Source organism: Acomys russatus, chromosome 7 (genome assembly GCF_903995435.1).
Source record: "Acomys russatus chromosome 7, mAcoRus1.1, whole genome shotgun sequence".
NCBI lineage: Eukaryota > Metazoa > Chordata > Mammalia > Rodentia > Muridae > Acomys > Acomys russatus.
This window is the reverse complement of record NC_067143.1, coordinates 5,530,519-5,545,937: the sequence shown is the minus strand read 5'-3', so window position 1 is coordinate 5,545,937 and position 15,419 is coordinate 5,530,519. Positions and strand designations below refer to the sequence as shown.

The 15,419-nt window shown below is 54.1% G+C and overlaps 3 protein-coding genes across 3 annotated transcripts; 1 reads left to right on the top strand and 2 right to left on the bottom strand.

Annotated features, from left to right (window-relative positions):
- Positions 1–66: 66 nt before the first annotated feature.
- Positions 67–4,920, bottom strand: Izumo1 (izumo sperm-oocyte fusion 1). The gene is made up of 9 exons (XM_051149686.1): positions 4,610–4,920; positions 3,833–3,907; positions 2,984–3,070; positions 2,374–2,394; positions 2,006–2,086; positions 1,782–1,882; positions 1,301–1,454; positions 817–1,021; positions 67–268 (listed from the first exon to the last, which is right to left on the bottom strand). Exons 1-9 carry the CDS (start codon positions 4,842–4,844, stop codon positions 67–69), a joined length of 1,161 nt encoding a protein of 386 aa, XP_051005643.1. The 5' UTR covers positions 4,845–4,920.
- Positions 4,921–7,630: 2,710 nt separating this feature from the next.
- Positions 7,631–9,699, bottom strand: Fut1 (fucosyltransferase 1 (H blood group)). Its single transcript, XM_051148532.1, has 2 exons — positions 9,556–9,699; positions 7,631–8,779 (listed from the first exon to the last, which is right to left on the bottom strand). Exon 2 carries the CDS (start codon positions 8,775–8,777, stop codon positions 7,647–7,649), a length of 1,131 nt encoding a protein of 376 aa, XP_051004489.1. The 5' UTR covers positions 8,778–8,779; positions 9,556–9,699; the 3' UTR covers positions 7,631–7,646.
- Positions 9,700–11,982: 2,283 nt separating this feature from the next.
- On the top strand, positions 11,983–13,445 carry Fgf21 (fibroblast growth factor 21). The gene is made up of 3 exons (XM_051149434.1): positions 11,983–12,329; positions 12,428–12,531; positions 13,073–13,445. The coding sequence occupies exons 1-3, from the start codon at positions 12,095–12,097 to the stop codon at positions 13,361–13,363; spliced, it is 630 nt and encodes a 209-aa protein (XP_051005391.1). The 5' UTR covers positions 11,983–12,094; the 3' UTR covers positions 13,364–13,445.
- Positions 13,446–15,419: the final 1,974 nt, after the last annotated feature.

Sequence of the window (15,419 nt, the reverse complement as noted above, 5' to 3'; positions counted from 1 at the left end):
GAAGCCAGAAGTCGGGACCAGTCCCCAAGAGTAAGTCAGATACTGAGACAACAGGTCAAATCTTTATTAGCTTTCTGATTCCCCGGCCTCTTCTTCCTCTATTTCCTTAGTGCCACTCGGAGCGTCTGACTGAGAGAGCTTCAATTCGACCGGTTCGGATGACTCCAGCTGTATAGAGGGCCTCTCCAGCTCTGTCGTAGGTGTAGATTTGACCTCCAAACTTGAGGTCTTTGATTTAGCTCTGGCTTTCTTCCTAAAGTGAAGTACCCTGGGGCAGGACATAGGGGTACAGAATCACATTAGGTCATGGGTTGAGGGAAGTACACGCGCTTCCCTTAACCCCCCCCCAACAAATCTAACCTAGAAGTTTATATAAGCCTAGTCCTCCTAAGAGAGCCCCCAAAGAAAGATGCCCAGTAGCTTCCTGTCTTGCGCCAGCACGGGATTGTAAGGAAGCCCCGCCCTCTACACAAGCCCCGCCCCTTCCAAGTCACTCCCCGCCCCCCCCCCCCCCAAGGCCCTGGCCCTTTCATGGAAGCCTCATCCATCCACCCAAGCAAGCCCTTGTCCACGCCCTATTAAATCTCTTCTTCGTATCCAAGACTACACCACGCCCCTCCATCAAGCCTCTCTCCTCTCCATCCAAATCTTGCCTCGCCCTTCAAGACTCACTCTTACCCAGGCTCCTCACTCCTCTATCCAAGGCATGCTCGCTCCCTCCCAAAGCGCATCTCTTCGTCCAAACCTCTCCCCTCCATACAAGTCCACTTTACTCAAGGCCCACCCTCCCTCCAAGTGTCCTAGTGGACGGCTCACGAGGCAATGATGCTGGCCACAAGAACTACGAAGCCGAGGATCAGCAGTATAAAAAGGCGATGTTTCAGGCTTGTCGGTGGTTTTGGAGAATGGGTGATTGTAAGTACCGGATCCGGGGTCTCTGCCGTCACCTCGCCAGGGGTCTCCTCCTCTTGGGCTATGACGTTTGGTGGTGGTTTTTCCTCTACGATCCTTGGGGGCAATACTGACAGAGGAGAGCCAAAGGGCAGTCCTGGCAGCAGCCGGTAAAGGCAAGCCTGCCCCCACCCACCCTGGCCCTCTCTAGAGAGTGGGGAACCCCCCCCAAGTCCAACTGAGGCCTAAGGCAAACCGGCCAGGCGGGAAGCCACACCTCCATGACCAGAAAGCACACCTCTGAAGGGAAGCCACACCCCTTAGCAGGGACCGCGGTCTCATGGATGAGGCCGCACCTCCAGGGCTTCTCCCACCCCGAATGCTACTTTTCCAACGCCCCCAGACTGACCTATGACACGAAAATGGATGATAGTGGCGGGACCTGAGTTGACGGTTCCCAGTTCGCAGCGGTAGTTGCCGGAATCCTCGGGACCCACCATCGTCTTGGTTACGTAGGGATCTTTCCCCTTGGTCATCAAGGTCTCAGAACTGTTCCCCCAAACCTAGACCCAAGCTCAATGGGTCACAGAGGCCTGGGGAATTTGGGGACTGGGGGGAGTACAGGGAGTAGATGGGGCCTCAGTGCAGGGGAAGCAGGAATCGGGGTTGCTGACCTCCCTCATCTTGACAGGAGGCACCACAGACTCACTACAGGGCAGGGGTCGTGCCTGGCACCAGCCAGTCCCCACTCAGGGATGGGCGCTCTCTGGGGATCAGCAGAAGACACCTCTGACAGGCCATGAGGGACTGGTTCAGGACAGGGGGCCCCGGGGGCTCACACAGGTCTAACAGACTTAGGGTCAAGGGTCACAGGGGTTGGATGTCCACACCCTGTAAAAACTGTAATCCGTAAGTCCTTCAGAAGCATGGTGCCAACTGAGCTGACAGTCCAGGATCATGTCGTCCAACCGATGCACCTCTATCCGACGCTCTGAGCAAAAGGGGGTATGGGGAGGGAGGCGTGGCTACTTCCGGGGCAGCCCTGCTGCAGCCGCAGTCTTTCCTAGGTCCCACCCCTTCACACTAGACCCTAGAGGCGAGAGGCCAGGCTCACCCCCGCAGTCCAAGGATTTCCGACAAGAGTGGATCTGCTTCTCACACCTATTACACCAGATCAAGGTCTGCAGCATCGTGCCTGAAGGGATGAAGGTTAGAGTTGTAGCGCCCCTCCCACTGAGAGGCGGGGCTAAAAGAATTGGCAAGGTCAAGGGCTGGGGCGAGCCGTTTGCACCCAGTGTCTACAGCGTTAGTGCCCCAGCCGAAGTAGCAGCACAGCTATAACTCCGCCTACTAGCTAAGAAGTCCAAGCTGAAGAAAGGACTGCAGGTCAGGGAAAGACCAAATGGGAGAGTAAAAAAAAATCACCCATCCCAAGGGGCGGCTCATGGGGCCCTAAGAATACATTATGCATATTGGACTCACCACATTGGTTGGGACAATAAACTGCCTCCGAAGGGACAAGGGAGGGAGAGAAAGAGAAAGAAAATCAGATTTATTTTTGTTTTTGGAAAGGAGTCTCAAGCCGGGCATGGTGGCGCACGCCTTTAAACCCAGCACTCAGGAGGCAGAGGCAGGCGGATCCCTGTGAGTTCAAAACCAGCCTGGTCTACAAAGTGAGTCTGAGACGGCCAAGGCTACACAGAGAAACCCTTTCTCGAAAAACCAAAGAAGAAAGGAAAAGAAAGAAAGAAAGAAAGAAAGGAGTCTCAAGGGGGCGTGAACGGTTGACCTTTGGCCTCCACCCGTCAACTCCCATAATTGCAAGAATATGTCCCCACAGAAGTATACCACTCAGCACCTCAGCATTAAGCCCAAGGTGGCCTCAAAGTTGCAATCCTCCTGCCTCAGCCTCCCAGATGCTGGGATTACAGGCTTTGCTACCAAGCCTCAGAGGAAGTAGATGTTCAACAGAGAGGCTTGAGGTTTAGGAGTTTTTATGCAGGTGAGGAGGGACCCATGAGAGGTGTCCTTGAGCAGTGTGTGAGTGGAGGAGGGGCTCAGGAAGGTATAGGCTGTTTGCAACTCCCCTCACCTTCCTTTTGAAACCGTGTAGCAAGCGTGGCAAAGATGTCCTTTTGTAGACGAAGCATCCAGAATAATTCCTTTACAAAGAGCTCTCCTAGAAGGAAGCAGAGCCAGAAAAGGTGCTCCCCAAACTCAGGTGTGGAATGCAGGGGAGGGGGGTTAGCATCCCGTATGCTACACGCACTAGTACTGACAAGTGACCTCAGACTCACTGCGTAGCTGAGGGTGACCTTGAACACCCGATCCTTCTGTCTCCATCTTCAAGCATGCACCAACATCCCAACCCCTACATTTTATTTTTTTTTAATCTCTCCTTTCTCTGAGTCTCGCCATGTAGTCCTGGCTGCCTTTGAACTTGCTGCATAGACCAGGCTGGCCTCAAACTCAGAGGTCTGGCGGCCTCTGCCTCCTCAGTGCTGGGATTGAAGGCGGCCTCACCACAACCAGCTCTACCTCTCTGATTTGCTTAGACTTATGTCATTATGTTGCTCAAGTTGTTCTGGAACTCTAGGCTTAAGCAATTCTGCTTCGGCCCCCCTGAGTAGCTGGGAATACAGGCATGCCCCGCGTGCCCGGGATGCCATCCTACACTCTAGTCCTTCGGGGAGGAATAAGAGCAGGCACTGAACTCCGGGCTTGGCATTTACAGCCACCGAGAAAGGAAGCCGATTGTGATGATCTCCACATTGGAGCTGAGGAAGCTGCCAGGCCCCAGGTGCCAAGGCCACGTGACTAAGAAAGTGGCAGAGCTAGAATGGCATGTCAGTCAAGCAGAGACACGAATCTGAGCATCTGCTTTAGGCATCATCGGCCAGGGGTTCTCTGAGGGTCTGCCCACGTCCTCGGATACATCTACCTTTCACGTCGCTGTCTGTGATACGTTTCAAATCCTTCAGAAAACTCCAGGATGCCTGTTCCAGTGTGTCCTCATCTGTGTGTGGAGGGCAGATAGAGCTTTTCTATCTCATTGGCTTGCCACCTCATAGAAACTACAATACCCATGAGGTCATCAGGCAAAGAGATTCCTGGTTAAAGAGGTGGCAACTCTTTGCCTTCTTGGACTTGTAGTTTTACCACACAAACTTGCTAGAACCACTGTTTGTGAGCTATGGGACGGGACTCCGTGATCTTGTATCCTGAGACTTTTTCTATTCTTTGTGTGTGTGTGTGTGTGTGTGTGTGTGTGTGTGTGTGTGTGTGTTATTGCTGTTGTTGCTGTGGAGACTCACTATATAGCTGTCCTGGAACTTGCTCTGTAGACCAGGTTGGCCTCAATCTCACAGAGATCCATCTGCCTCTGCCTCCCAAGTTCTAGGAATAAAGTTGTGAACCACTACACGCATTCCCCACCCATCACCCCCTCCCTTTTTTTTTTTTTTTTTTTTTTTTTTCGAGACAGGGTCTCTCTGTGCAGCACTGGCTGTCCTGGACTCTCACTTTGTTGACCAGGCTGGCCTGAAACTCACAGAACCTGCCTCTGCCTCCCAAGTGCTGGGATTAAAAGTGTGTGCCACCATGCCCAGCTAACTTTTCATTCTTAAAATCAGGGTTGCCTATGTACAAGACCCCGTCACCCGAGGCCTCAACGTCTGGCCCCAGCCTTTCCACTCCCATCCTGGCCTGTCCTCCTTACCCACGGCCCCCACGTAGGTGTCCTGATTCAAAGGCAGGTCTTTAAAGTCCTTCACTGTCTGCTCCACCTTCTTCATAAGGTTTTCATGATACTCGGGTGCCAGGTGGCCAGGCAGGTAACTCTGCTCCAAAGTCTTTAGTGCAGCCACCACAAACGGGTCACATATGATGCAGGACCTCGCTGGACACAGGCAGTCGGCCAGCGCTGCCAGCAAGAGTGTAAACAGCGGCCCCATGGAGGCCAGAGCACACAGCTCGCCAGCACCGCCAGAGGGTCTTCTCACCCCAAACTGAGGGCAGCGGAGAGGGCGCTAGACAGAAGCCGAAAACAGTCTCAGAGGGTTCCAAAGGTCAATACAGAGGGTCTTTGGGAAATTCCCAAGCAAAAGAGCAGTAATCAAAGACCCAAAGTTCTGAACTCGGACCTCCCAACTCAGGGGCCCTCAAACTTTAGTTGGTGTGCCTGCAAACTAGTAAGCCAGATCCCAAACTCAGGACCACCTCCAACCTTACGCCATTCAAACTTCCAAGGCATGGGCTCACTCCCCTGACTACCCCGAATTCTTATGATTCCTAACTGTGAATCTGAGACTACACCAACACTCAGACTCTCAAGGCCCCCAAACCCTGTGACAACGCAAACGGCATGCAATAATCAAACCAGAGAAACCATCAAAAGCCCAGGTAGCGGCACTTGGGAGGCTGAGGCGGGAGGAGGAAGTCAAGACCACCGTGGCCTATTCAGGATTGTCTCCAAATAAATCAACTAATTAATTATATAAGTAAATGATTTGCCTGACAACCAACTTGGATACTAGCAAACTAAAAAGGTCTTCCGAATAAAAATTTTAAAATCCCAAATCCTTAAACCTGAAGGTCCAAAGGAACTTTAGCATGCTCCAAAGCTGTCCTCCAGTCTCTGGGGTACCCGTCTACCCTTCAAGACTGAGACCCCTAACTCTCAAGACATACTCTACTCAGGCCCCAAGTACCTTAACACCCTTTAACAGTGGCTCTCCAACTTCGTGCCCTCAGGCGCTAATGCTTGGTCCAGCTCAGTCCAGGTTCTGAGGACTATTTAAAATACACTCTCACAACTAAGATTAAGGTTTTTCTTGGAAGACTCGGGGGGAAGAATTTAGGGTTTTTCTATTGGCTCCGAGAGTCACCGGTCGCCCTCTCTTCACAAAACACTCGGGCCACATCCCGCGTGGGGGAACCCCAATTCCCTTGGAAATATTTTCTGGGACTTCTCCTTGGCCCCGCCCAGAAGTCCAACTCTAAGTTTGATTGGACTGCAACAAAGCAGGCCCCGCCCGTTCCTCCATGACGTCACAGGGTGGCAGCCTCTTCGTAGAACTTTCCCAGCACTTACGGAACGGAAACCGCTAACCTGCTCTGGTCCCCTTTCTGGTCTTCATCGCCCTCAGGTTTCCCGCAGGATGCCCTCTAGCTGGCTGGAAACCTTGGTGTCCAGAGAAAAAGATGCTGGAAGCGGATACTCTTCTAACCCAGGACTACAACTCCCAGAAGGCACTGGAGCGTCTCTCTTTGTCTATGACCTGCCCCCACAGCGTGCTACTCTGTCCTTGTCTCAAACCTAGGTAAGGAAAGGTCTGGAGTCGAGCATGGTGACCCACACGTGTAGTCCTAACTCTTGGGAGGCTGAAGCAGGAAAATGCCACGAATTCCAGACCAGCCTGGTCTACTTGACAAGACAGGTCTGGTGGCCAATAGTGAAGTTTTGAGAGAAACGTACTGAGGGAAAATGGACTACAAATCCATCAGCAAGGGTTACCAGATCTAAGTAGGTACTTTATTCGTGAGTCATGAATGTTCCTAGTAGACACACACACACACACACACACACACACACACACCTCTATAGTGTTGCACACTCACGTGCAGCACACAGCTCCAGAAACTTCAAGTACACGTACTGGTGATGTGGCCCTTTAATTCACAGCTTCCTCTCTCCAGCCTGTTCAGGCTAAGTTGGGAAAAAGTGCCTGGAAACTCCCTGAGAAGAATAGAGCTTTGTCTTGGGAGGGAATACAATTAGATTAAGTGCTATCTGAGGAAACCACATCCATGCTTGAAAACATCAAGGATACAAGATCACAACCCGCTCCGAACCTGTGCTTCTACAGAGGTAGGAAGGGTTCTGGGGTCTGGAACGCCTTCAGACCCTTCACCCTGGGGCTTCTCAGAGCTGGATTCAGGGGCTTTGTGAGCCCGGGCCACACCCTTCTTTTCTGTAGGCCTGGCTACCTCCAGAAAACAGACCCCAGATCCCTGTGGAATCTTCAAAGGAAGAAACCTCCTTGACCCTAAACTCAGGGCTAGTCTGTGCTTTAAGTTTTGAATTCTTTTTTTTTTTTTTTTTTTTTTTTTTAAGTCCCTGCAAGGGCTGCATCCCAGCAGTGGCTCTCTCCTCTCCCCCATACTTTAGCCTGTTTACTCTCCCCACCCAAAATAAGAGTCCTTGGGGTTTCTCTGGGGCCCAGGAATTGGACAAAATTCAGATCTGCTCAAATTGTTCTCATCTTTCTAACACAATGCTGGCTCCTGAGAAAGTCACCCATTCCATGTCACAGCAGTGAAGAGGCAGCGGTTTTCGCCAGCACAGCTCTTCACTATCCAGAGTGTTAATGGTGGACTCGCAGGGTGCTGTACACGGACTGGACCAGGCTCTCAGAAACCACCTCCAACTCCCCCCCTAGAAATGGCTCCAGGAACCCAGGAGGTTGGCTGGCGAGTCAGAAGTCTCTTCAGCCTTTACAACCCAGAAGCAGCTGCCCAGATGTTCTAAGAAGGTGAGCCAGGACTGTCCGAGGGACTGCGGCTTACAGTGCCGACTTGGGTTTTCTCAGCCAACGGAAAATGGCATCCTGTCGGAATGTCTGTAAATCGTTCCAGCATTTCCAGAGAGCCCCTCATCTGGAGTCTGGAAATGAGCGCCCCCCTAGTTCGAGGACTTCCACAGACACACTCCAAAAGCACAGAGAGACAGACAGCTGACTCTCGATGGGTCAGACTCATCTTAAAAGACTGTCTAGCTCCCAAGGGTCACCTTGAGCCTGCAGCAGGGACAAGTCTGCGTTAATGCCCACCCACTCGGGCAGGAAGGCTGCATGAGGCCTGAAGATCTTCAGAAACTCTGAGTCGGGCAGGGTGAAGTTGGCAAGGTAGACAGTGTCTCCACCAGCCAAGTAGGCAGCCCAGAAGCCAAATGTGCCAACAGTCATGATGGTATGGTTACATTGTGTCAGCAACGCAAAGTCCTTCCCCGGGGTTCTCTCCTGCCCGTTGCCAGCAAAGACCACATCTCCGCGGGATGTGTCAATGTTCTCCAGGCACCATTTCATACCGTTGCTGGTCACCACAAAGATAGGGTCTTTGTGCCGGGCCCGGAACCAATCCATCGCTTGCCGGAGGTAAGCTCGGTCGCCCACCACTCCCTTCCAGCGATTGGGCATTATCTTCAGATAGTCTCCACGACGCACATGGACACCCACAAAGGTGTGAGGGCGGATGCCCAAGGGGCCTAGGCGGAGCCCACTCAGCAGGTTCTGGGCATCTTCTCGTAGGTGGTCATGCAGGGTGAACTCCCTGCGGATCTGTTCCCGGAGATGGTGGAAAAACGTCCAAGAGCAAGGGTAGCCAGACAGCTTGAGAAATGGTTCCTCCAGGCGGGAATATTCCTCTGACATCCAGTCATGCAGGACTAAGTGCTGCCAAGGGGTGAGGCTGTCCACCTCGGGGTCTAGCACTGGCAGGGAGATGCGGAACACGGGCGCCAGCGTGGCGTGCATCTCAGGCTGGATGAAGGCTCGGCGACCATTGAGCTGGGCCAGGGCCAGCAGTGTGGCGTACTGTCCCATCTGATTCCCAAACCTGCCTCCTGGGGAGATAGTCCAAGTCCCAGAGAGTGGGAAGGATGGCTCGGGGCAGGAAGTAGGGGAGGCATTGGGCTTCTGCAGTGACTCGGAGAGGCACACCATGGCCACCGGGGACCTCAGCAGCTCATAGTCTGGACACATGATAGAGAGAGCTAGATTGTTTTGAAAGAAGTTTGCTCCGTGCAGGTGGAAAAGGAAGGAGCCGACAGAGAGCACACATACCAGCAGGAAGGCCAGGCAGAGCTGTCTCCGGCTGGGAGTCCACATGGCTGAGGGAGGAAAGGTGAGTTGGAAAGGTGATTTGGAAGGCACTCAATGTGAACTTCAGAGGCTGGGACTCCTCAGGCTCTGGGAGCTAAAGTGAGCGACCCCTGGTTCTTAGGGCAGAAGTTGGGAGCCTAACTGCAGGGTGGCGAAGCGTTTGAGTCTCAGGGGGATGAGGTCAGGGGGCTATGCAAATGAGTGGCAGCAAGAGATGCAGGGCCTGCTGGGATGCACCTCTGCACCTCCGTATGTAAGGGACACATTCTGCCTCCCGGGCAGGGGTTGGGGACCAGAGGCACCCCAGCTTAGGAGGAGGGAACCTTAGAGCTGCGAAAGCAGGCCCCCCTGGCTGTTGTATAACATTTCCTGTGAAACTGGAATAAACATCTATTTATCCCACATAAGGGATACACCAGTTACATCCTAGAGAAACGATTCGACTCAAGTCTAACTGGCTTAATGAACCAATGAATTTATTGGGGCGGGGGTGGGGGTCACCTCCAAAAGCTCGTATGACTCCAACGCGGCTACATAGTTGACAACCCCACTGCAGGTGCAGGTGAAAGCTGTACAAAATCTCTATCTTGGGAGGAGCCCTGCGGGTCTTAACTTTCTGTGAACTAGTTTAAGTGAGTCCTAAGACCCTTGCTCTGCCAGGAGGGAAGGGGGGTTCTTAATGGGGAGAGCTTTGGGGTGGCTTCCATGTTTTGAGGGTGAGGGTTAGAGGAGCCTGGCTACTCTAATCATCTCTGGGAGTCTGGCAGGCCCAGTGCTGACTAACCTGAGCTCCTTGCTGGTGGCACAAACGAATTCTTTTAGCTTGAGCTTCCAGTCCCAAAATGTAGCTTTCATCGGACGCGCTTGGAGATCAGGAGCCCTGGTTCGGCTCCGTGGCCCTCCGCTCCAGGTTTCCTTCCTGAACCCGCCGAGAAGGCTGGGAATTCAGAGATCCTTAGGGAGAGAGAGAGAAAGAGAGCCGGGCAGGGTTCTAAGGTGCTCAGCCTCCGCCTCCGAGCCGGGAAGGTAACAGGAGGCGGAGCCGCATCCTACCTGGCGCCTCGCCCTCTCTTCTGCCCAGGTGGCTGTGGCAACTGCGCCTCTGTCCCTTTCTCTGCGTTCTCTGCCTCCACGATGGTCCCCAGAAGCTCCTTCATCTCTGCATGGACGCGGGGACTAGCACCCCAGCTGCAAGGCTGGACCCGGAAGCTCGGGTCCCGTGTGCGTTTTCTTCCCCGGTGCCGGGACTTCGCGTCTGCTCCCCTTACCTGGATGCTGTGGGAGCAGCCACGCCTCAGGGGAGCAAGGCCTGGCCACCCGCTCACTCCTCCAACCCCTCCCGCCGGCCGCCGCACCCTCCCAGGAGGATGGAGAACCTGTTTGCCAGCTGCCACAGACCAGGCACAAGCCTCTGCCTGTTGAGGCCTACTCAGTCACACTCCCCCACAGAGTCCAAGCCCCAAGTCCCTCTTTTGGGGTGATCCTAAAGTCTGGGGTCCAGCTGTTACTTTCTAGACTGGCAAAAAAAAAAAGAAAAGAAAAGTAACTTTTCCTGGCCAGAAGGAGGCGGAAAGAATTGTCTAATATTCTCTGGAACAGGCCTCTAGTGTGGCTGGGGACAAAGGTCTTAGCTCTCCTGAGGTCCTGAGCGCTTTAATTGTACAGAGCCCGACCTGCAGCCTCGCCTGTACCTGGGCAGCATGGACACCTTACAAAGACTCAGGAATTGCACGTGATTGTCCCAAGATTAGGTCGTTTCTCCATGCTCAGGAGGCCCGGGCCCCTCTCAGACCTAAAGGTCCATTGTCCAGCCTCCTGCCACGGATGCTCCCTCCGGCCTAGGAGTCAGTGCCTAACCTCCTCCCTCAGCCCCACGGGTCCTTGCTCAGGCTTTCTCCTTCAGATCCAGGAATTTGCCCCAGCATGCCTTTGACTGCAAGAAACCGTCCAGCTCTCCCCCTCACAGAGCCTGATCCTTCCCATCCCCCAGGGCGTCTGGGGAGCACCTGTGCAGGACACTTTCTGGTGAAAGAAGTCCTAGGATTGCATCAGGGAGGACAGACAGCAGCTGAGCACAGGGTCTGATCACTAAGCAGTGCTTGGTGAGGGTGGCCTGCGGCCAGCTGGGAGACGTCCACCTGCCCAGGACTCCTCTTTCACATGGCTGATGCAGCTTTCCTGATGACTAAAGAAAGCCCCAGACCCTTGAACTTTAAAATTCAAATAGGGTGGACTACAAGGCTCAATTGTGTACACAGAAAGTCTGAGGCCCAGGCTTCTTCCTTTGTACCCAGGAGCCAGACCCCAGGCTCCTCCCTCAGACCCAGGAGTGCAGACCCCCAGCCTCCTCCCTCAGACTCAGGAGTGCAGACCCCAGCCTCCTCCCTCAGTCCCAGGAGTACAGACCCTCAGCCTCCTCCCTCAGTCCCAGGAGTACAGACCCTCAGCCTCCTCCCTCAGACCCAGGAGTGCAGACCCCCAGCCTCTTCCCTCAGACCCAGGAGTGCAGACCCCCAGCCTCCTCCCTCAGACCCAGGAGTGCAGACCCCCAGCCTCCTCCATCAGACTCAGGAGTGCAGACCCCAGCCTCCTCCCTCAGTCCCAGGAGTACAGACCCTCAGCCTCCTCCCTCAGTCCCAGGAGTACGGACCCCCAGCCTCCTCCCTCAGACCCAGGAGTGTGGACCCCCAGCCTCCTCCCTCAGTCCCAGGAGTACGGACCCCAGCCTCCTCCCTCAGACCCAGGAGTACAGACCCTCAGCCTCCTCCCTCAGACCCAGGAGTACAGACCCCCAGCCTCCTCCCTCAGACCCAGGAGTGCAGACCCCCAGCCTCCTCCCTCCCTCAGACCCAGGAGTACAGACCCCAGCCTCCTCCCTCAGACCCAGGAGTGCAGACCCCAGCCTCCTCCCTCAGACCCAGGAGTGCAGACCCCAAAACTCTTCCCCCAACCCCAGGGGGTCCATGCCCAGCCCTTTCCCCTCAGACCCCTATTTGAAAGACCACCCCCTCTCCATTGCATCATCCATCCCTCCAGGCTGCCCTGGCCACGGTGGAATTCAGGTTCCTGCCAAGTGTGTCAAATATCACGCGCCAGGCGTGGGGAGGGCACATGGGCGGGCTATCTGGGTATAAATTCTGGCATTTTTGCGTTCACTAGACAGCCTTAGTGTCTGGTCAGCTGGGGATTCAACTCCGGAGAAACAGGCATTCCCTTTGCCTGAGCCATTGGATGAAGCCAAGGCTGCTCTGAAGCCAGCCCCAGACAACTCTGCTCCTCAGACGCCTGCCAAGGGCTCTCCCTAAAGGAGTGCAGGGGGATTAATGGACTGGATGAAATCTAGAGTTGGGGCCCTGGGACCGAGGGTCCCTCTGCTGGCTGTCTTCCTGTGGGCGCTCTGCCAGGCACACCCCATCCCTGACTCCAGCCCCCTCCTCCAGTTTGGGAGTCAAGTCCGGCAGATGCACCTCTACACAGATGACGACCAGGACACCGAAGCCCACCTGGAGATCAGAGAGGATGGCACCGTGGTAGGCACCACACACCGCAGCCCGGAAAGTGAGTGTGGGGACAGAGCCTCACGGAGGTGAGAAGACTAGGGACCTGGGTCCTCCCTGGTGTGGACAGACCCTGAGCATCTTCGTTTTGCCCCACAGGTCTTCTGGAGCTCAAAGCCTTGAAACCAGGGGTCATTCAAATCCTGGGTGTCAAAACCTCTAGGTTTCTTTGCCAACAGCGAGATGGAACGCTGTACGGATCGGTGAGTGTCTTTCTGAGGGCTTCTCTCAAGAGTGTACGTTAGTGCATACCCGCTCAGCGGGGGGCCTGCTGTCTGTATTTGCAAAAGGAGAAAACTGAGACCCAGGCAGGTCACCATTGGCTTTACATCCTGACGTACGTGTAGGACAGAGTGGCCCCGAAGAGGCCAAGTGTCAGGACTGTAACCCCCGTACCTGATCGTGTGCACTCCCACAGGCTCGGCTCCTGCTGACAGTGGGGGGGGGGGCACTCTGGTACCCTTGACCAACAAATGACATGACTGGAGGTGGCAGGCAGAACGCCAGCCTAGGCAGAGAAAAGTTGAGGGAGGAGGCTGGGCCTGAACCTGCAGTAGTCTGCAGGTAGCAGGGGCTGGGGCTGGAACTCTGTGTGAGAGGAACTGGTCCAGGTCTGGACCCCTTGTCTGACGTAGGAGGCTGGACCTGAGTCTGAAGGAGGAGTTTGGGGCTGGACCCTCTGGCGGGGGGAGGTGGCACACGGAAATGCGCTGTGCGTTTCTGACTCTGCTCTCTCCCGGGTAGCTTCACTTCGATCCTGAGGCCTGCAGCTTCAGGGAGTTGCTCCTTGAAGACGGTTACAATGTGTACCAGTCTGAAGCCCGTGGCCTGCCCCTGCGTCTGCCCCAGAGGGACTCCCCAAACCAGGGTCCAGCATCCTGGGGACCCGTGCGCTTCCTGCCCGTGCTAGGCAGCCCCCAAGAGCCCCAAGAGCCACCGGGATTCCTGGCCCCAGAACCCCCAGACGTAGGCTCCTCTGATCCTCTGAGCATGGTGGAGCCTTTGGCCGGCCGAAGCCCCAGCTATGCTTCCTGACCCTCCCTGACTCTACGGGTGTTTCTTTTTGGGGTCCCTCTTATTTATTATGGGTATTTATCTTATTTATTTATTTTAATTTTTTTTTCTTACTTGGCATAATAAAGTCTGAAAGAAAACAAAATGTGTGTTTGAAAAGAAGTGAAACCGCACGCCTGTAATCCCAGCACTTTGGGGAGGCAGAGGCAGGCAGATCGCTGTGAGTTCGAGGCCAGCCTGGTCTACAAAGCGAGTCCAGGATAGTCAAGGCTACACAGAGAAACCCTGGTTCAGAAAACAACAAAACAAAACAAAACCAAAAGCAAAAAGAGAAAAGATCTGAAACATATTTCCTGTGTTTCCTTGAACCCAAGATGCTCTCTTGAGATGCCACTCTCCGTTGGGTACCACCTTTGGCTCTGATAAGGCGTTCTTGGCACCGCAGCCTGTGTTAGAGTTTCAGAAGTGTTCACTTCTTATTTGTTTGTTTTTCAAAACAGGGTTTCAAAATTGGGCCTAGTATGACTCTTTTCTCTTTCATTTTATTTATTTATCTATTTATTTGAGACAAGTCCTTACTATGGAGCCTTCGCTGACCTGTAACTTACTACATGGACCAGGCTGATCCACTGACCCACCTGCCTCTGCCTCCTGAGAGCTGGGATTAGTGGTGTGCACCACCACATCTGACTCCTATTTCTGGATAAAGTCACATCCACAGTAGCAGAGATCGGTGTTGGGTCTCAAACCTGGGTGGGACAAGCAGCTGAGGTGCCTATTGGACAGATCAAAGCTGATATGGCCGCCAGGTACTCCCAGAACCCCTTACTTCCTCCCTGTTACAGGGCCCTCCTGATTGGCATGCCCTGCGCCCTACCCTGGACTCTCCAGCCAGGAGGCTGGGCTGCTATTCCTGATATAGTCGGACCATTTTTTTGTTTGTTTGTTTGGTTGGTTGGTTTTTTTGGTACGATTTCTTTATTGTGTATAGTGTTCTGCCTACATGTACACATGCCGGCCAGAAGAGGGCACCAGACCACTTTATAGATGGTTGTGAGCCACCATGTGGTTGCTGGGAATTGAACTCAGGACCTCTGGAAGAGCAGTCAGTGCTCTTAACCTCTGAGCCATTTCTCCAGCCCTAGTCCAACCATTTTTGTTACTGGCTCTCTCAGTACTTTTGGCCTCCTGGATGTTGTACCTGCCTCTCCTCTTCCCCCTTCCCTCCTTCCCCCTCCTCCTCCCTCTCCTCCTTCCCCCTCTGAGGATGGAACTATGGGCCTTGTTCCTGCTAGGTAAAAGCTAAATCACTGCACTGCACCCCCAGCCTCTCACTGGGGGATTCTAGGCAGGGCCTCTACCACTAGGCCAAGCACTGAGCTCTTTACTGAGGAACTCCAGGCAAGGTCTCTGTTCGGTCACACCTCAGCTTTCTGCTTTTGCTTTTTATTTTGAGACAGAATCTCACCGTGCTGGCCTGGAGCTTGTGGTCCCCCTGCTTCCACCTCTCCAGTGCGTGGGCCACCAGGGTGTGCTCTACAGCAGTCCTGATGGAGCTCATATGATGCCATAAAGACATAGACACACAGACAAAATAACAATGCCATGGAAGACAGTAGGTGCCAGCCAGCCCTGAGGCACATGATGCCTGGCGCACTGAGAAGCAAAGGTATACATTCTCACCCATAGTGAGGAGGTGGTGTACCCACTACGACCCAATAGCTGTATCTTATAAATAGTTCTTTATATCACAGGACTGTTAAACTCTATCCTGGCAGATTTCCTAGACGTTGTGATTAAATACACTTCGGATGGCTGGGCACACTGATGCATGACTGTGACCCCAGAACTCCAGAGGTAGAGGCAGCTGGAACTCTGTGTGTGTGAGGGTAGCCTGATGTCTCAGCCACATAGTGCTACATAGTGGGATCTGTAACAAAAGGAAAGTAGGGGGGGGAAGGGGGAGGAGGAGGGGGAGGAGGGGAAGGAAGGGGGAGGAGGGGGAAGAGGAGGACAAGAGGGAGAAGGAGGAGGAGGGGAGGGGAGGAGGAGGGGGAGGAGGGGAAGGAAGGGGAGG